The sequence below is a fragment of the Corvus kubaryi genome, unplaced genomic scaffold (assembly GCF_017639235.1).
Source record: "Corvus kubaryi isolate FWS band 111438036 unplaced genomic scaffold, C.kubaryi_AGA036_p1.0 37341, whole genome shotgun sequence".
In the NCBI taxonomy this organism is placed as follows: domain Eukaryota; kingdom Metazoa; phylum Chordata; class Aves; order Passeriformes; family Corvidae; genus Corvus; species Corvus kubaryi.
In genome coordinates, this window is record NW_024581112.1 from 12451336 (window position 1) to 12472740 (window position 21405).

At 42.5% G+C, this 21405-nt stretch overlaps 1 protein-coding gene across 26 annotated transcripts in view; it reads left to right on the forward strand.

The window, feature by feature from the left end:
* The first annotated feature begins 12357 nt into the window (after nucleotides 1-12357).
* The window catches only part of LOC121666172 (rap1 GTPase-activating protein 1-like), a 57388-nt gene continuing 48340 nt past the window's right edge, over nucleotides 12358-21405 (forward strand). For 5 of the 26 annotated variants that reach the window (XR_006016594.1, XR_006016593.1, XR_006016595.1 and 2 more), the window contains exons 1-3: nucleotides 15580-15840; nucleotides 20743-20836; nucleotides 21291-21326. Coding sequence is in view for 19 of the 26 variants with exons in the window: in XM_042031371.1 (XP_041887305.1) it covers nucleotides 15797-15840; nucleotides 20743-20836; nucleotides 21291-21326 (174 nt within the window). In the remaining 7 variants the exon portion in view is untranslated. The other 21 variants (XM_042031363.1, XM_042031362.1, XM_042031360.1 and 18 more) reach the window with 13 other exon arrangements.

Below are 21405 nucleotides of genomic sequence, written 5' to 3' on the forward strand. Positions count from 1 at the left end.
AAGTGCTTCTACATGAGGCCTTTTAGCATTTCTGAAGGACTTCGGAAATTTTTATCTGTCTGCTGTTATGGTTCTCTCCATAGTCTGGTTCAGACTGTCACTGGGATCCCTAACAAAGAAAAATTGATCACACAGCTGCATCAAGAAGTCTCTGGTGATTAAAAGGCACAGAAAATGTAGTGGGGCTTGGGTAAGGCCTGAGAGATATCACTCTGCAGGGTTTGTTAAACAAGGTGTTGAAGCCTGGGAGAGTAAACAAGGACATTTATCCTGCCATCCTAAACTGTCTCCCTTTCATGTGCAGTAGAGATTTTTTTTTTTTCAGAAAGCTTTCTGTTCTTTGTTGTTTGGTCATACTGTGGGAACCTTCATTTAACAGCATATTTCTTCAGTTAGGATCGTGAATTTATTTTTTTTATTCTTTCTTTGTTTCTTCCAGTATCTTGTTGTCAGCCTCTAGGAAGCATTTCACCTTTCCCCTGTTTCATCTCACTATCTACTCAACCTCCTGCCCCAACTGCTACTAATTAACTTCGTACCTACAGTAAGCTCAGTTATCAGCTTGGTATGCAGAGAAGCTTGCTTTATTCCCAAGGGCTTGTGACGTGCACGATTATTCTGACTGTAATCGCTAAGTCTGTTCTTCCCCATAACCTTGTCCTGAGCAATTTCTGAGAACCTGAGCAAGTACTGGGGACAAAGTGTTACTGAGCCACCTTTTCCAGTCTTGTCTGTCTATTCTTTTGTCCCCCAGGTTTTACATAGTCACTTTTGTGACTAAGCAAATTGCATCACTGCATTTTATCTAGAGAGATCATGGGGCAGTCATAAACTCTGGTTGATGTTTCTGGTCAGTTTAATGTTTTAGGCAGGAGAAAGCAAAATCCCAAGGAAAGCGAAATGCTTATGCTTGGATATTCAAAATATGTATGTAACTTTGGAAAAACTGTTTGTGTTTGACCTGCCAGAGCGTAATGGTCATACACTTCTTGGGAACTGACAATCTCTGTTTCCTTCCAGTTTATTCCAGTTCTTACAGGACAGTGATTGGAAGTTATATGCGTAGTCACTGTGTGGTGGGGTTTTTTTGGCATGGCTGTCTTCTACCTGCAGTGGCTTTTCTCTGTAGATCAGGGATGAGATGTGGTCACAGAAGGACTGATATTACACAAAGAGCTTCTACTGCTACTATTAATTCCTCAGCTGTCTTAAGGATGCCTGAAAAGCATAAATGTACAGAGATTTATTACCACCGTCCTAGGCCCTAGGGTATATCACCGTATCCCGCAGCCATGGGGAGGAGGAGGAGAGAAGATCCAGCAGGCAGGAATTGTGCAGCAAGATTGATTTATTTAATTATTTTACAAACTCTTTTATAGACTTTTTTCTTCATAGTCTAATTGGACAAAGGATCATCCACCCCTTGGGTGATTGGCTAAAATCCTAAAACATCCATTGTCAAAATATTTTCCTACTGTACTATAAACAAGACTTTTCAAGGCTGCAGGTGTTTGGTTGTTTACATAACTCTGCTCCTCTTCTGTGTGAGAGAAAAGTCTCTCACGGGCTTAGAAAATAGCAAGAAAATCCTTGCTAGCAGAATTCTTGTATCCACAGAGATTGAGTCAGAGACAATTGTTATGTTGTGCAGAACTAAAGGATTTCTCTTTTCTGAAAGTGGGGAGTCGCATTTAAGATGTGAAGTGTTTTCAGGGCTGTCTGCACACCTTACATTCCTAAGTATTTAAAATTAATAAAGCAGCACCTCCTTTTCCTGCCGGGAGAGGAACAGAAAAGAAACAAGCATTTACCAAGATGATATGAGGGGTTTTATATCCTCTTACAGACTTTTAAACTCACTCACATCAGGTTTTGCTTTTTCTCTGGGAAGAAAAAAAAAAAGTGAAGTCTAGAAACTTCCTCATCTTTTTGTTCTGAGTTCTCCTTAGGGCAAGCACTTTAAAATTGTGAGGTTTCATTAGCACTGGTAAAACTTTCTGCAGCTGGTTTAGTTTAATAATAGAGCCCAGCCTGGTCTAAATTATTTACTTTTTGCTGGAAGACTTTCTACACTTGTGTAGAATCTGCACACTGCAGTACTTCTACTGAGATGTTACTGTATGTGGGATTTAAATTAGCAGTACGCACTTCTCTTAAGAATTCCACCCTGGTGACTGAAATGCTACTAAATGGAACACTACAGTGACCTCTCCTCTCTTGCTAATTTAGAGATCCTAATGTGGATCAGACAGAGGACAAAATGGCTGTGACTAAATGTCAAGAAGGAGGGCATTTAAAATCCTACTGCCACAATATGGTGAACGAATCACGTGGAATACTGTGGAAATTTCCATAGTGTGGAAAGAGCAAGTGAGCAGAAAGAAATAGTTGTAAGATGAAACTAATGACTCAATTGAGAATAGTTAAAAGAACACAGGAAGATAATTTGCTGTCATTCTAGACTGTACTAGGTGTCTCTGGAAAGAAGAGAAAATAAAACCTGTGTGTGCTGAGCAGCTTTACTGTGGAACATTCCTTTTCTCCAGACGTAATTTCACCATTCTAAAATAGGAAAGTTTTCAGCCAAAGGACATGAGATGCAGTGAGAAAAGTTAATGCGTAATTGCTGCAGAGTTTCTGTTCCTTATCTTCCTCCCTGGTCCTAGCGACATGTTCTTGCTGCTTATGTTGCCAAACCTGTTATATGCTGGAGCCCTCCCTGACATGTTCGGAATTGTTAACAGGGCATAAACAAGTAAAAAGGGAAAAAATGCTATTTTCTCTTGTGTCAATACACTGACAGTCACAAAAACATGCAGGAAGCACCAGTATGGCCACAGGAGAGGAGAAAGGACCTCATAGCCTATTTCTGTGTTGAAGAAAGGGGGATGCCCTTTTCCTTTCAACAGCATTAGATGGTTTTTGCTAGGGAATCACACACAAAATATTTGGGAATTACCACCCAACAGTAAAATACAGTATACTTGGGTTGGAATTCAGCGACTATGCAACTCACTGTGGACTAAAACATAATAGACATGAGAAGATGAGAAAGAGGTTGAAGTGCCTGTTGCAGAATGTAGATTCCTGAACAGGAATTTGGCATCGTTTCCTGTCACTAGTGGGGCCCACAGTGTCTCTCCATAAGGTGCTCCTACATTCCTATTCTATAATGTTGCACTTTCTTCAGATTTTTTCAGTGAATAGTGGGGTGGGAGAATGGGGAAAGTGTTGCCAGACAGAGAAATCACTTAACTATTTTATTGATGAGTTGTGCTTAGGAGAAGAAGAGTACACTGCTGTTATTGGTACTGGTCCCTCTCTGAGTGCTGTGCTTTGTAGCAAATATAGCACAGAATCCCACGTGCTCCTTGATGCCTGTTCTCAGCCTAAGGTGCTCATAGTCTAAAGCAAGTGTGACAAAGCCACAGAATAATTTACCTATGGAAGACCAGACAAAGATTACTTAGTATGAAAAGAAACTCTAACAAAGAAAAGAAAAATTAATAAAATCTATTTTAGTAAAGATAGGTTTTGCCTGAAAACTAGATCTATAACTGGAATCCTTTTTTTTTTTCTTCATTAGATATTCTCCACTCAAAGGCAACACTGTTTCAGCCTAGTTTTACCACTAGCTTTCACTGCACTTCGCTCCAGCCACATACCATAAAGGCAGCACACCTCAGAGAGAGGAAACTCAATCTGGTTCCTTTTTCTGCCTCAGGAAAAATGGGTATTATATTTCAGTTACATCCCTGCAAATAGGCATTCACAGGAGTCAGTGAAAGAGCAAATATGTAATTTTATGAAAGCAAATAGTCACATGAGCTGAAAGGAACATAGTTTTTATCTTGGCATGGTTCCTCATTCTGAGCTGTCAGTTTATTTAGTGATACAGCCAGGTTTTGTCCAGTTCTGGCATGGATTTGCATTCCTAATGGACACTGCCAAATTAGCAAGAGCACATGATAATGCATTTCTGGTATGTGCCATTGTCATGCCTTGTAGTGTTGCAGTTTGTATGGCATCTGCATTGTCACTCTGGTACATTCTAGAATGTCATTGTGACAATGTTTCAGATGTTTGTTCCTGTGGGGGCAAACGACTGTTTCCAAGGTCAACCATCAGCTGCAGGAACAGCGTCATAAAAGCAGCACACCACATCACTGCCAGTCCAGCCTGCTCCTTGTAAATTAGCACTGTGAAAGCAAGACACCACCTTTTGCTTTCTCCTGAGGCGGCAGCAGTAGTGATCCTGCAACTCCTATTCTTTGTGAAGGGGAACTCTGCATTATCAAGGCTTCTGTTGCTGAGAGATAGCTTTCTAGTTCACTGTAGGCAACAAAAAACCAGGACACTCAATATGCAGAATCAGCTGCATATCTGGTTGAAGTGACGGCTTTGAGAATTTATTAATGGTGATGAGTGTGTAAGTCTGCTTGTTCCACACTGTACCGGTTTCATGAGAAAGCATTGACTGGTTGCAAAGGGTCTTTCTGTGAAAATGAGAAGATTGCCATGGAAGGGAGAATTTCAGGGTGGAGTGGTCATAGTTTGTGGACATTTGTGTTGAAGTGAAGTCATATTTGATGCTGAAGATGATCCTTGTGATGGTGCCTCTGTTTCTTGAGAAGAGTTGCTAGTTTAGTGGCTATTGGCAACCTTTGATTCATAGAACTATTCTGTGAAATCCCTTGCAGATGAAAGATGTCAGAGTGAGTCATGAGAAGGTGTTAACTATTTGAAAAGCTCTCATTGACACTTGGTGTATGAGAGATCATAGTCTTGGCTGAAGAGATTTCTTTGACTATATTGGCAGTACTGATGAGGTATATATTCTCCTTCACTGCCTGCTCTGTTCCTCCCTGCTTCCTCCAAATATATCTCCAAATGTCTTCTTTGATTAAAAATAAAAGGATAATAGTCTTTTATCAGTATCACCATTATATGACCCTTTACTTCTCACATTTGAATGTGTGCCAGTATGTGACACCCAGAGCTCTCACAAGTTTCCAGCCTACACCTGCTTGAGATCCATTGATATTGACAAAATCTCCAGGTTCCCATTAATATTGATGAAGTTTCCAAGTTTCTGATACATGGTGGTGCTCCTTTTACTCAGATTCTCCTCCTGATGAAGCTACTCAGCAACAACTTTCACCATCACCAAGACTTCCTAAATTTGTACTTCAGGCACTGTTACGGCATGGACATTTGGCCATCTGAAGAAAAGATAAAGGGCCTCCATGATGAGAGCTGACTCCTCTGCTTCCTTGGCAATATTATGTTCACCTGCTGTTTTTAAATGATATTTGCAAATTAGGGGACAGGGCAGAATGAGGATTGTATGGAGATGAACTGATTTTCAATTTCCTATGAGCACTGTAAAGGCCAGATGATTTTTATTTATGCAAAATCCCTGACAATTGTTTGCTTGTATTGAGGACTGCATGTCTTGCTTCTGCTTGCTGCTTTCCTCTTGCAATCCTACCCTGAAGTGTCGTTCCATGGCAGCCCAGCTACAGTGAACTTCATTAAGCCTGCCTCACAATTTCTAAAATTCTGAACCTCAAGTACATGAAACTGGCACCATCAGTATCTGCCATGTCAACACACTTCCATTATGGGGCTGGAGAAGGCAGAGATATGTTCATTTCCAAAGAAAGGCTTGGTACAGAGATTATGTTTATGCTCCTATTTTATATTTCGTTAATTTGGAGGGTGAATATTTTTTCTTACAAGTTGTGCTGAAATTAATAGGACAAACAAGCAGTGTGGAATTTGGCTGTAAACATGTTTCAAAACAAAACAAAGACAAAATCAAGGCTTCTTGTGAATTGTGGCTCTCTAAATGGAGAAGTTTTGGCTAGAAATTGCCATAGTAAGAGGTTTTTGTGGTAGGTCAGCAAGAAACAGTGGAAATGGAACAGCTTGAAGAACATATACAAAATGCTGAAAAATCAAACCTGACATTCTCCAGATTAATACTGGATGTATGCTCTTGAATGAGCCAAAGGGAAAAGAAATTACTATTTTGGGGTGATAGATGAGAGACTGGTATTAAAAACAACAAGGCTGTGGTTAGGTGATCTCCCACATTTGACATGCCTATGCAAAACTCTTCAGGATGAGAGAGTTGTTGTTGCTGATCCTAAACTCTCTGGTCTGGCTGTTGACCCTTCCGAGTTATCTCCATAGCATTCACACCAAGCCAGCTGGGCTGGTTAGTTGAGCACTCACAAAGTGTAAATATTTACTGCCTAACAAATCTAACTTCTCTCTTTTTGGTAGAGTCCCACAATTGATTATAGCTCTGCATTTCATTCCACAAATATATTTAGATCAGTATATATAAATATATTTATCAATTCTTAATATTCTTTGAGAAGGAAGGAAACATCTTTCCCTCCTTTCATTACATTTTAGTTTGTGCAGATCTACTTGCTGTTAAAAGATTGCTGTATTTTCCCTGTTCCCAGTTTTCTGTCACCAAAGCATTGCTGGCATTCTTTATTTCAGGTCTACAATTTATTGAAGACCACTTGCTTGCTGAGAATGCCTGAATGCCTTTTATCCCATGCTCTGCTGGTTTGGGCTGTGGTAGAGTTAATTTTCTTCAAAGTAACCATGACACATGATGGAGCCTGCTGTCCTGGGAATGGTTGAACACCTGCTTGCCCATGGAAAGCAGTGAATTAATTCCTTGTTTTGCTTTGCTTGTGTGTGCAGACTCTTTACCTATTAACTGTCTTTATCTCAACCCATGTGTTTTCTCACTCTTACCCTTTTGATTCTCTCCCCCATCCTGCCACAGGGAAGTAAGTGAGCTGATTTCACTGCAATCTACTAGGATTATTTTTACTGTAGCAGTTCAGCTCCCCGCAGTCTGGGAATTCTACTGGATTCTTACTAACCAAGGTGCTCTATGCAGGCTGATTTTCCAGTGGTGCTTGTCCTCTTAGTGCTATCCAGGCCACTGACGTGCTTAACAAACTGGCCATAGAATTTTTTTTTTTTTTTGGTCATTTAAGTTTGATGTGGAAACACTGTTTTGTGAGACATGTTGTTTGATAGTACTCCTAAATGTTTAGGGGGCACTTGTCTGTAACAAGTAAACTTGAAGCCACAGATTCCATTTTTACTGCTTAGCTGACACACAGAATATATGTATTTGATAAATGTATGTGTACCTATAATGCACAGCCCACACATGCCACACAGAACTGTATCCTAGTGTGATATGTACTGTGCAAACACATTAGGACACATATTTAACCATTCATAGAAGCAAAATGTCCCCCACATTCCTAATTAATAGATTTTCTAAGTATTTAGGGTTAGTGTATGGTTCCTAAATGTAGACACTTTCTTACTGCATCTCATGAAGTGATTCTTTTTAAGTTGTTACGTATTCCAAGTATTTGTCAAAGCAAGTATCACCTGTTCTCTGCTGTTGTACATGCTTACACTACTGGACCCTCCTTATTCTCTGTGTGTCCTTATTGATTAAGAAATAAATGATCCATTATTTTGTGTCCTAATGCTCTTCATAAACCACCCTCACTGCTTTCCAGGTGGCTTGTTGATGTGGAATAATTGCTAGGTGCTTTCCAGTGAAATTCTAGTTAGTAATTAATTGTGAACAGTCTGCACTTTGTTTGTTTACTGTCCTGATTCCTGTAAGTAACGATGTCCTTCCCTTGCCCTGACTGGAGAAAGGCACTGTATCGAAGGCTTTTCTTTGATTGTCGAATAGTGGGAAGGAAGAGGGAAACAAGGAGATTGTTCCTGTAACTGGCACTGACTTCTGATTTGGGTAACCTCAGATCAATTTCCAGTTGCTACAAAGCCTTCAGCCGTGACTTTATGCAAATCCTTTCATTCATTGCAGGTCTCTCGGAGAATGTACTCTTTTAAAATGGGGACTGACTCTTATTTTGTGCCTTGGAAATAGGGCCAAGATTTTCCTGAGCTAGCTCGCATCCTCCTTCAATGAAAAAAAAAAAAAAAAAAGAGAATAGAAATGTTTCACTGAAGTACAAATGTTTCACTGAAATAGATAATTTCTCGGTATTTCAGGTGTTGATCATGTCTGAGAAATTGTCAGCACGACCCCCGCCTGTATAAATGCGCCGGGGGTGTAAGTCCTGTTGAGCGTCCCTCTTAGGGCACAGCAGCCTGTTGGCTGCTGCTGCTCCCGCTCCCGCTCCCGCTCCCGCTCCCGCTCCCGCTCCCGCTCCGCAGTGGATCGTGCCGTCCACACTAATCAGCACCGGCTCCCGTTATTAAAGGGGCCGCCGCACCGTTCTCATTTCCCAGAGGAGGGGCCCCGGGTGTTCTGTCCCCGGGGATTCCGCAGCTCGACTTGGTCTGACGGGGCTGCTCCCGCCACCCGTTGTGCTGCAGGCAGCTTTAACCCCTTCTGCGCCCTTCAGAGTTGCAGGAGATGTTTGTGGGAAATAATCCCAGCTGGTCCAGATTATCTGGACAGAGGGAAATTGCACCTTTATCCCTAATTCTGCAAAAGAAGCATATTTGTCTGATTGCCTTTTCATGCAGGCATTCCTCTGTTGTCCTCATCTGCACTGCATCCCGTTCTGACCTCCCTTCCTTCTCATCCTATGTATCTTTCTAGAAGTCAGTGCCACAAAAAAATCTTTGTCTGTGCTTCCTGTCCTTTTGTTTGGATTAAGCAGCTCTTATTCCCCATGTTTGAATACCATTTCATCACTGCAAATTGTTAAACTTGTTGATCCAACCCAGGCAAGGCCCGTATCTTCACCCTTGTGCTTTCCAGCCTTTCCTCGGTCTAATGACTTGCTTCTCTGCTGTCCATCAATCGGTTTTAACATGACCTTGGCAATTCTTTCACTTCTCTGCCTTGATTTCACATGTAATTCACGGATGTGAACTGTCTTTGTATATTCAGATATCACTGCTTTTGAAGGACTGGGCTTACTGAGAGTGTTGAGAGTTTTCCTTTGTTAAATGTATTAGTTAAAGCCAATTATGAAGTTAATGGTGCAGTAAAGCCTAGAAGTGAGTCCTTTCTCTTAACCATGATTACTATATAGATACTGCAGTACTGTTTGCAAAATATGGTCTTTAATTAGAGTGCGTTCCTCTGCTAGAGCTGTCCTCACATCTTGTGTTTTCCATCTCCCTGAGTTATCCTCTTGTTGCGTCCCTGTGATGTATGTCCAGGGCAAGACTTGCTGGATGATACAAACTCTGATTATCCAAGTACTTTCACATATGCCAAGAAAATTTTTACCTGCTGAATGATTAGAGAACTTGATTTCTGGGTGGAAGACATTGGTGAAGAATTTTGACTTGGTTACGATCTGATACACTGAAGAACTTGAAGCTCTTACATATTGCGCTGAAATGATGAACTTTGAGCTTTTGAACACTTTATGCCATGGATTTTCTATCATGCAGTGAATAAAACCATAGAATAAATTAGTATGAAAAGGTCTCATTTAGGTCAATTACTGTGCACAAAATGGTCAGCTTCAAAGCTAGAAGGGCCTTGTATATACATTTTCTGAAGATCTCCAAGAATGATATTACTCAGTCTCTCTCAGCACTTCTCAGTACTGAATCAACCTCATAGGAAGAACAAAAGTTTCCTTGAATACAGCTGAAATTTTCCTTGGTGCAACCTGAATGTTGTCACTTGTCTTTCTGCTGTGCCTACAGTGATGAACGTAGATGTCACTTCTGTGGAGGAGCTGTTTCATCTTTTCTGAATTGTGGCCATTCCAGTCATCTCTGAAATCAGCAAGTAATCCCATAATTTCCTTCCTAATGAATTTTCCCTGTTGATAAATATCCAAAGTTATACTGTCAAAATCCCCCCAATTCATACAGTACTGACAGACAGATAAACTGATAAATATTTCTCATATAATTAAGTTTTACTAGCAGGCAACTTTGCTCAAAGCTTGAAAATAAACTGAGTTGTTATCTAAGGGCTCTGCTGAGAGATTGATACTGCACTGTCATGGGCCTGTTTAAAATTCAGTTGCTTGCAAAGGAGTCCTGCCATATCCCGTTTCCATCACTGGCCACTTATTCCAGTCCCCTTAATTGCACCAGCACTGGCATTCAGGATGTCATCTGGATCCACTGGCTGATCAGAGTGGGCCTCTCCTCTGTCAGCATGGCATGCAGGCAGCTCAAGCTGTTTATACAACTGTACTGATGGACTCAGAGCTCTGTTTCTTTTTTCTGATCCTGGGCGATAGTGAGGGTCAGTATCTCTGTGCCAGTTTATTCTTATGGGGAACACTGGTAATAACAGGAACCAGTATCAGTAATGTATTGTGAGATACTCAAATAAAGGTGGCAAGGAAATGTGAAGTGTTAGTATTTATATGGAAACAATTTATTCTACAGTCTTTACAGACATATGGGAAGACCCAGTCAGTTTATAATCTAAGGGTGACTTAAAGATTTGTATAAATGGCAGGATGTTATAATTGTATTGATTAGGTTATGAATAATACTAATTTTGAGTATATAATACTAATAATACTAAATCATATATAGTATATAAATTGTATATATATAGTATATAAATTGTATATTGTATATAATACAAATAATACTAAATTGTAAGATACCAAAATAGTCATACAATTAGTCCAAATATGAGTCTAATATTCAGAAAAAAGTGTGTAAATCTATGTTCCTATATCTGTAGGTAGATGCACAGGTATTGATATTTGCTGCTTACTGAAAAGCCAAAAATGACTGCTTTTCTAATATTTACAATGCTGATTTTCTTTTATTGAGTTTTACCATGTCTTGTTCTTAATCTACTTTTCTGGAAATAAAGCACACTTTAGACAGTCTGTCTGTGCATGTATAACATTATCCCTTTGTAACTTCCAGAATAGTTACCTTCTACCAAAATGAGGGTATCAAGGTCTCAAAGATAATCTGTTGATTTGATTTTTCTTAAAATTATGTTCTGATAATTTGATAATTATCTCTTTGATAATTATATCAAAGAGAATTTTTTTCCTGTTACTTCGGATAAAAGGTTCCTATAAATTTAATTAAAATAGTCAACTGGGAAAAAAGATCCAAAGGAGGTAAAGGTATCAAAGTGAACCTCATCAAAGATTCAGCACAAGAGAAGGGTCTTGTAAGTGCTCCAGCAGACTGAATTAGAGTTCTTGGACCTGGAACAACTGCACAAAACAAATCTTCGGAAAATTTGTTGTTGTTCCATCTGTAGAACTTGGTGGTTCCAATGCTCACATGAAAACAAAAAGGTGATGACTTTATCTAAAATTAAATATTTCCAGCCTGCAGAATTGTGGAGAAATGCTTGACAAAGCTTGATCTGTAGAGTTTCGAAAACAAGAAGATAATTAAACACAATCCCAGTGCCCTCTTAAAAAGAGTTGCTGGTTTTCAGGAGTTTTACTCACAATTGTGGTTGCAATACCAACATTTTCTATTAGGCATTTTATTTTTAATGCAATTTCAGGAAACTCTTTACTACTTCTGGTAAAATTCCTGCAGACATTTTTTTTCAAAAGATGGGAAAAGTTAAATAGGGCAGAAAAGCCTTGATGACCTACTATTTGAGCATCCTAGTGTGGTGGGGTTTTTATTTGTGGTGATTCTGCCACAGCTATGGTCGTGGGTAGAATTGACAGAACAAATTACTGTGATGTTTGAGATGACACAGCAGGAGGGTGCCCCAGCAGACTGATGGGACCAGGATGATTCAGGGTGAGCTACTCCTGTGCAAAATGGAGTGGTTAATTTGTCCTGGGACTTGAACCTAATTTTGCTGTGAGGCAGATCTAGAACATTCACCCAGTTGTGGGTAGTAGCCCTCTACAAAGGCAAAATGCTTTAAACACCTTGACCTAGGTCTGCCAGAACTCATTTTACCTTTGCCGAAGACTGGTACCACATAAGAATCCTTTAATTATCAACAACAATTGTGACTGAACAATCATTCCAACCCACAGGTCCGTCTCATGACTCATGATTTCCAAAAGCATTTACAGAAAGTACCATGTCATCCTGTCCCCTTAAATTATCCTCTCCCAGTGCCTTTGCTATGGGACTACATCAGTACTACGTAACCATGTTTCAGATTTTTCCAGTCTTCTACTTTCCCTTCCTACTCTGATCTTATACACATGAATTCGCATAACCCAGTTCAATGTCACCAAATAACTGTCATTATACTTGAGAGGACTAGAAAAATGTGCTTTTCTATGGTAAAAAAAAGCAAAAACCCTCTCTCATTTGTAAAGGTCATCCCTGCAGGTCTGGGATTAGAAGCACAGGGAGCAGGATGTGGATGTACAGAGCTGCCTGTCTTCCACCTCTGGAGCTGCCAGTCTGTCCCCTTCTGCCAGGGCAAATCTTCTCTGCTTAAGAGCACAGCTGCTCCACAGGCTGGCTGTTCAGTCGAAAATGATCTCTAGTTTCAAGTGTGACAGCACCGACCTGCTCGATCTCCATTCAGCTGCAGGTGGGGGCAGCGGAAGAGAAAGGGAGGGAGGGAGGGAGAGGGAGGACACTGCAACCTACGTGAATAATTGATAGTGCAAGGAAAGGAGAGCAGCTGGGTTCCCTGTCTCCATCTGCTCACCAGCTGGGGATGAGAGATCCTTGCTCAGGTAGGGGATGAACATCTTAGCTGCTTTTATTCTCATCTTGCTTGCAATGCCAATTAAAAATATTTTGCATCTAGAAGGAATGGGAGCAAAGATAGGTGGGGGAGGGTTGATCCAGATCTTCTCTGCTGCTTACGTGGCGTTGTGTAATGGATAGAGTTTGGGGCAGTTTCAGCCTCATCAGGGAAAGTGTCTGTGTGCTTTTTAAAAGACATTGTGCTATTCTGCATTGTGTAGAGAAGCAGTTGCAGAGAGAGAAAGGGAGAGTGGAGGTGGGGAGAGCGGATGTCTGTGTAGGAAATGAAACAAACTAAAGGGATAGAGGGGCATGAAACAGGGTCTGCCCAGACTCAAAGGAATCCCACCCTGATTATGTCAGTCCTGGACATAAAATGAGGAGTCCAAGTGCACTGCGGGAGGTGCTGTCTGTGCACACCCGGTGCTATATTTAGAAGCTGTGTGCACAGATCTGTGGAAACAGCTGATGTGAAAACATGTATGTTTCTGTCTGTGGATGCAGCTATGAGTTTGTGTAATATTGAAATAAAACTTAAAAAATTACAGGTTTTGCCCTGAAGAGTTTACCCTTGAAGGATATACTGCTGTGTTTATGTGGTACTGCGCAGCTTCCATGGAGCTGCTGATGTTCTTACAATGACTCAATTAACAGAATTGCAGGGACCAGTTTCTGTGTTACAGCTAACACAGACTTTTCCTATGAGAGCAAGATAAAATGCTAATAAAATTAAACGCATGGAAAAAATCTGCTAACAAAATTTGGGAAAATACATAGCAAAAGGTATAGACACCAATTACTGTGATACGTATATTAACGTGCCTACAAGGATACCTGAAAGAACAAAAACTTATATGCCAGTCCCTGAAACATGCAATAACTATAAAATGCATCACGATCTATGCAAGTATGGACACGTATAGGGATTAAAATCTGAGACTGTGAGTACACTGGATTAGTCATATAAGAATGCAAGTATCAATAGGAGCTGATTCTACTTAGTACAACTCCAGGCTTACATTAGGTGATATTTTTGCATCAGCAGGGTAAATAGTAACAGTCGTTACCTTGATTGTAAGTTGAGGAACAGAAAGGGGTCCTGTGATTTGCCTATATATGATTTATTCATATTGTTATTGCTAAAGGAGGCTAATTAGAGCAGCAATTAGGGTATTTAATAATTGTTTGCTGTTTTGCTTATGCATGTTGAGGGCTTTGTACACAACTGGAGTTAGACAGAAGGTTAGGTAAAGCTGTGAGACAGTTAAATGAAAGCTGAGCTCAGTGTGGTTTTGTATGTGAACAAAGTTGGCTCTTGTCTGTCGTGGCAAGCTGCCGAAGAATAAGAATGGCAGAAAGACCTGAGCCTCTCTGTATGCTTTGATTTCACCATGGCCAGGCTTGATAGTGCTGCTGATAATGACCCTGAGATGGGGGAGGGCAGTAGTTACTGCTGGCAGCTCTCTCTAACAGCAAAAAATAATGTCTCTTCCTCCTTCCTAGATGCAGCAGAAATGGCAAGCTTGGCTCTTTGCCTTGGTCCAGTCACATCTCTGCTCAGAGATTCAGGTGAATGAGTAAGACCTGCTTGCTCAGAGGGCAGCTGCTGTATTCAGTGCCCTGGGCCCATCTGTGAGGCATTTGGGTTGGAGTGAGGATGTATTAATTGGCCCATGCTCCAGCATCAGATCTTCTGGGGAATTAAAAGAGGTAGACAAGAGGAAATTGAGTCACCTGGACTTCATGCAAGTTACTAAAAACAGCAAGCGGGCCCTTTCTTTGTCCATTCAAAGTTGTGACCTATTTTGATTCCTTGCTCCTTACAGTCTCTTTGCCCACCCACAGACCCTTGGAGTCCTCATAATCATTTCTATGCAGGTCTTTCATGAGTACAGTTTATAGGAAGCATTATGATAAAAATGCTGCATTCATCCCTAAAACTTTGATATAACTCCTTGCTCTCTGCATTTTCATTTTCTTCCCCATCTCTATCTGCTATCTCATATTTTCTGTCTGGTCTGTCTGCATACTGTTTGCACTCTTCTTTTGCATCTTTCTAGCTTTCTGGCAAATTCTGTCTCCTGTTCTGTGTTTCCTTATGACCCCTTCATGAGTCAGAACAAACCCGGTGCGAGGCTGACATTTGGCGTAAGGTTGTAGCTGCTGCTTTTTTAGGTCTTGATGCAAAGAGAAAACATGACATCATCCTGTGGAATGAAACTGACAAGCACAGGAAAAAATACGTGTCCAGAAGAACTCCGTGTTCTCATTTAAACACAGGTACATGCATATTCTTGCTATGACAGACCATCTTCTCATGCTCAGTTTTTTTGTCAGGAATGATGATCTGTTGATGAGTCAATGCAAATACATGTGGTCAAGGGGTTTGTGACCCCTGAAAATTTGAGCTTCCCTAGTTTTCACGTTGGATCAGGGAGCTATTTCATAAGGGGTGCAGAGCCAAATCTCTGTGGTACTTGATGTAGGTCAGCTCCAAATGCCAAGGATTTGGATTTAGTGGGTTTAGTATCTTCCTAGCCTTCCCTTGAAGAGAATGGGGATTTCTGGAGAACTGCTTTGATGCTCACTTTCCTCACTGGACACTGAGAGCCTGGAGATACGATCTTGTTCTACAGCAGAGTTGAACAAGGGACGGCTCTGCTGTCCCTGTCTAGGCTGTGGCTGTGCTACAGTCACGGACAGCCCGGAGAGCAGCGTCCCTGGCCCGGCTGTCCCACCAGCTGCTCCTGCATGCTGTGCGCCATCCATGGGCTCCCAAAACGGGGGGCTCCAGGGGGAACCGCTCTGCCACAGCGGAGGAGGGGCAGAAGTCATCACCCCATCCCCCCTTGTCTCCTCTTCTTCCATCCCTCCTCCTCCTCCTCCTCCTCCTCCCCCCCTCCGTCCTCTCCAGAGCCGCTGCCCGCCGGGCCCGGTCCCGGCCGTGCGGGTCCCTTTCCTGTCTATCCGGTGAATCCCGGCCCGGGAGGAAGAGGAGGGGTGGGGGCGGGAGCCGCGGCTTCGCAGGGGGCCGGCAGGCAGCCTGTGCCCTTCTTCATGGCGAGGCCAGGGGAGAGCAGGCTCCCGAGGAGGGAACCCGGGAGCTGACTCAGCGGAGCAGTCCAGCATGTTTTCCCGGGAGCACGGCTTCCCTGCCGGAGCCAGCGGAGGGTAGGTACCGGGACCGGTGCCGGTGCCGGCGGCCGCGGGGCCTGGGGCCCTGCCTTTCCCGGGCAGCCCGGGGACGGGGGAGGGCAGCGGCTGCCGGCGTTTGGAGCGCAGTGCTGGAGCAGCAGGAAGAGTCCTCGCGGGTTGGCTGGAAGGGCGGAGAGCCGGGGAGGGGAGAAGGCGATGGCCGTACCCAGCCAGCAGGTCCGGCTCTGGCTGTGGGCCCGGCCCTCGCTCCCTCCCTCCGTCCCTCCCGGCCCCGCTCCGGCCGGGGGAGGCGGGCCATGGGGCGGCATCGGGTGCTCCTCTCCCGGGAGGGAATGAGGGAGGCTCGGCGGGCTTTCTTCTGCCGTCGTGGGAGTGGGGCATCTCTCCGACTGGGACTTCTCAATTAAGATTAGTTTCTCTCTGGAGTTCTCCTTTCTCTTGCCCCGTAGGGCAGTACCTGGCAGGCAGGAAGAGCTGGCGGGGTTCTCCAGGCCCTCCCGGTACTCTGCCCACCTCTTTGTGGGTGCACGAAGTCCTTAGCACAGGCTGCCCACGAATGGGAGCGGCGGCCTCCACGGGAGAGAGCCAGAGAGGAGTTCGGGTGGAAGAGAGGTTCCTTACTGGAAGTCAAAGTCTGTGGGCAAAAAGTTTGTGACCAGCTGAGAGCAAAACGCCTTTCATCTGTAGTGGTTGCTTCCTTTTCCTAGCTCTGCTTCAGTAATTAATTCTCTTGAGTTCGAGGAATCTATGTGTAAGCAAATTTCAAAGCTGTACAGGTGTTCTGAGAGTAGGGCTATTCGTGTCATGTTTTCAGCTGTCTCCACCAAATACCTAACAATTGTATTTGGTAAAGCAAACGCATCTCTCTAAGGCAGGAACAAGGGAGTGAAACAACAGAAGGTGTTGCTCAAGAGAAGTGGTTGTCCAGAATTTTCATTACGAGCATTTCAGGCCTGTTCTTCTCTCACATTACCTTCAGTTCTTTAGAATTGCCTGTCCCTTCTAGTGAAGGATTTAAAAAATGTATTAGTGTCTCCCTGCAAGAAACTCTTATCAGGCTGGGACACCAGTTATTATACTGATTGTTGTTCCATAGATAGCTGCAAATCATGCTGTGGTGTTTCTCCTATTGGAAGGCTTCCAGATTAGCAAAAGTATTTACAACAGCTATACACCTGCTTCCCTGTGAACTTTCAGGAAAACACTTACCTGAGGATTTGGGGCACTTGTCTTTTAGAGTTCAGCAAAACCCCGTGTGCTCTGGAATATTTATGAAAGAATGTATGAAATTCTGTCCAATTTGTGTTTTTCTTAGAGCAAATATTTGCATTGACTATGTTATTGAACTGGCTCAGCTACAGCAGATAGCAATGATTTTGGAAGCTGGGTAGAGAGATCCCGTGACTGAAATAGCAGACGATGCTGCAAGACAGGAATAGAAGGCGTGAGAAGAGTTGTAGTGGCTTAGAGATCTGCACAGGTTCTTCTTGTTCCATTTCAGAATTGAGAGTGGAATTTATCAGTGGATCAGCATTGCCTACATTTAGTTTGACTGCCTGATTGAAATTAATGCACTGGCTACTGTCAATAGTAAAATCCCAATTTAGCCTTCTGCATTTTCTAGGCCTTATGCTTCCCCTTGTTGCCGTGTCCTAAGAATAAAGCTTCAGCAAGTATACATTTGCACATAAATATTCCTCTCCCAATCTGCAGAATTTCTTTCCTTTTTCAGAAGGATGATGTTCTTTTCTGTGATCAAAGAGTTTGAAGTTCCAATTTTAAAAGAAGTATGTTCCCTTTCTGTAATACAGTCTAGTGCATTTCGTTCCAGAAATTAAAAATTCCAGAAACTGAATGTGGACTTTAAAGCAATAATTATAATAGCCCCAATTTTTTGTGATATTTTATTAAAGATAATGTGAAATCTAAGGTATTCTCTAGGATTTTTAAAGGCCCGAGGCATATTCCTAATTTGGGATAATTACAGAATTGTGAACATCTCTAAATGTATGGTAAGACTGATGAATTTGGCATCTTCTGGACTCAGCTGGACAATAGAACTGTACTAGGATTCAGTGGTAAGGAACAGTTTCTGCCCAAAGTTTTCCAGTCAGTCCAAAGTGTTGAGATGAATTCATGGTGAGAGGACAGGGGCAGGACTGGCCACACTGACCTCAGGTAGGAACCGCCAGATTTCCGTGATGCAGGTGTGTATTTAACTCCTCTGAATGATTCAGCATTCAACTCAGCGACATGCCAAAGAAAACACTAGCATGCAACAAGGCCCCAGGACATCCAGTTGCACAAAAGGTTCTATTGTTACACTTCTTTCTGAAAACAAGAATTTATCAAATTAAACTCTTACCTTTTTAGGGCTCACAGAACAGAAAGTTAAGAGACAGTGAAAATGTTTCATCTACTGCCTTGGACATAAATTTTGCTCATCCCAAACATTCTTCAAGTAAATGAATAAGATGATAAATAAAGCATGTATTAGTATAGTATTAATATTAATTTAAATTACATTTGCCATCAAACTATTTAAATATTTATTTTAGGTTTTCAAGACTAACTCCTACATCTTCCCTCCCAGGTATTTTATGGCATTAATTTCTAGGTGCATTACACAGATCTCTCTCATTCAAATTTCAGGAGAAAACTGTGGGATGGAAGCATTGTGTTACTTTGTGTGGAGGAGCCTATATGCAAGTTACATGATGCCATTGGGCCACTAGAATGAACTGTGAATTGTCAGAGAACTGGTGAGCGTTATGATTCTAAGAGTTTGTGATAGAGTAGTTTCAAGATTACAGAAATATGTTGTACCTCCGTACAAGAGGGAGTGTAGCCACTGCTTTCAAAGCAAGGGTCTGCATGACCAGTCTCAGCGTGGAAGCAGTAGCAGTCGTGCATCTGATAGCTACAGGACAGCAATTCTTGATTGCATTATAGGATTATTATATGTATTGTGTGATGGTTGTATGGCCAGTGATGAATGGTGTCTCTCGAGCTCTGTCTTGGGACTGGTGATCTTTAATATCTCTTATCAATGGCATAGACAGTGGGACTGAGTGCACCCTCAGCAAGTCTGCAGATGACACAGAGCTGAGGGGTGTGGTTGACACAACAGAAGAAGGGACCATCCAGAGGGACCTGGACAAGCTTGACGAGTGGTCCTGTGAGAATCTCGTGAAGTTCAACAAGTCCAAGTGCAGTGTGCTGCACCTGGTTCAGAGCAATCCCAGACATGGGCACAGACTGGGAGATTCACTCATTGAGAGCAGCCCTGTGGAGAAGGACTTGGGGGTTCTGGTAGAGGAAAAGCTAGACCTGAGCCTGCAGAGTGTGCTTACAGCCCAGAAAGCCAAACATAGCCTGGGCTGCATCAGGAGAGGAGTGGCCAGCAGGTTGAGAGAGGTGATTTTCCCTCTCTACTCTGCTATTGTGAGACCCCACGTGGAATACTTCACCCAGCTCTGGGATCCCCAGCACAAGAGAGATGTGGACCTGTTAGAGTAGGTCTAGAGGAGGCCACAAATATGATCTGAGGGCTGGAGCTCCTCTCCTACAAATACAGGCTGAGAGAGCTGGGGTTGTTCAGCATGGAGAAAAGAAGGACCAGGGCAGACCTTCCTTCTAGTACTTAAGAAGGGCTTATTAAAAAGGAAGAGCGACTTTTTCCCGGGCAGGTAGTGACAGGACAAGGGGGAACAGTTTTAAACTAAAAGAAAAGAGATTTATATTACATGTTAGGAAGAAATTCTTTACTCAGAGGATAGCGACGCGTTGGAACAAGTTGCCCAGAGAAGCTGTGGATGGCCCATCTCTGGAAGTGTTCAAGACCAGGTTGGATGGGGCCCTGAGCGATCTGATGTAGTAGGTGACATCTGGCAGAGGGGTTGGAACTAGATGATCTTTAAGGTTGCTTCCAACCCAAACCCTTCTGTGATTCTATGACCACATAAAAATCACATTCATGATTGCATTACAAAGTAAATGAGTCCTGTCTCTTGTAAACCTGTGCTTAGTTCCCAGCCTCACCTATGTGGCCTTCACCATGGCTTAACCTCAGTTTGTGACTGCTAGTAAAAACTGTGAGTGGCATGGAATGTTTATTAAGTAACAGTAGGAGAGGTGCAGCTGGCAGTGAGACTGTCTGTAGTGCCGTGGGCAATGCTATGTATGTCTTCTAAACTACAGCATATTGTTTGTATGGCTTTTTATTTTCTTTTCTATGAATGTACACACTTCTCTGTTTGTACACACTGCTGCTCCAGCAGGGACCATAGTAATAACATATTTTCCATAGCAGATGTGCAAACAAAAGCTCACCTAATCTCCATGCTGGCTGTACCAGCAGTGGTAACACAAAACTGTGTCTGCATCTCTGTAGGGTGTTACCAGTTCTGTTCTAGTGCCATCTCTGTTATGCTCCTGTCTTTGAGACTAATACCCAGGCTGTGGCAGCTGGGGCTGTCCTTTAGGAGTTGATTTCAGTGGTGGTTCAGAACTACTTTCATCCTTTTTGATATGGTTCTGTTGTGAGATCTGATTACAAAGCTTCTCGTGAGACATGTCTTTATTGTGCTCCAAATCCATGATGGAAGAGGAACTTGGCAGAGAAAGATCATTCAGCACTTACATGACAGTTGTGAGGAAAATATTGTATGTGAGCAGAGACAGAGCAGTCAGAAGCCAGAAAATTTTTGCTGCTACATCCAGGATGTTTGCAAGTTCAGCCGCCTCTGGGATTCTCACAGGGAATGACAGCTTCCTTACAGGCAAGAAATGGCCTGGGGAGAGGAATGGTAAGCAGAAGGCAAAGGAGACACTGCAGGCAAGCACTGACATGTTGAATTCTCTTAAGAGTTAACTTTTTCTTTCTTTTTTTTCCTTTTCTGCCTCTGTCTCTTGCAGGAGGTCTGAGGAGGCAGTGCAGGGTTTCAGTGATGTTATAGACTCTCCCACTGAAGGCTTTCCATGTGTCCTCACTCCTGCTGTCCCCAACAAGGTAAAAGCAGACCATGTTTGGCCCAGGGTTGGTGTGTGCTTTGAGCAGAAGTTACGTGTGCTGAAGAAATGACTGAAATCAAGCTCGTGTGCATGCATGTCTTACAGCTATAGTTGCCTCCTTTTGTGAGAATCCTAAACTTGCTAATTTGATCAGTTCTTATGCCATACTGTGTCAAGTCAATCTGACCTATTGAAATAGAGAAATTCCTGATACCTAACTGACCGGGCTTCAGGTCAAGCTTTTGCAACACAGACTGAAGACAATTTGGCCACTTGTTTTGTCCATGCTGCCAATTACGGAAGAACAATTCCATCATGTCTTCAGCAAACAAGTAGTTCCTTTGTTATATGGAAGGAACTGTTGGCTTCTTCAGTATCTGAGTCACCAGAAGATAATGTTAGCTTCTGCAAATGTCAAATTACTTTTCCCTGTTGTCTTTCCCTTTTCACAGACTGCGGACTTGTTTGAGATGATTGAAAAAATGCAGGTAAGGAGAAGTAATTCTGTCAAACTTTGGGATCTCTTAATTTTTTGTAGCAAACAAATAATCAGCTACTATTTGTCCT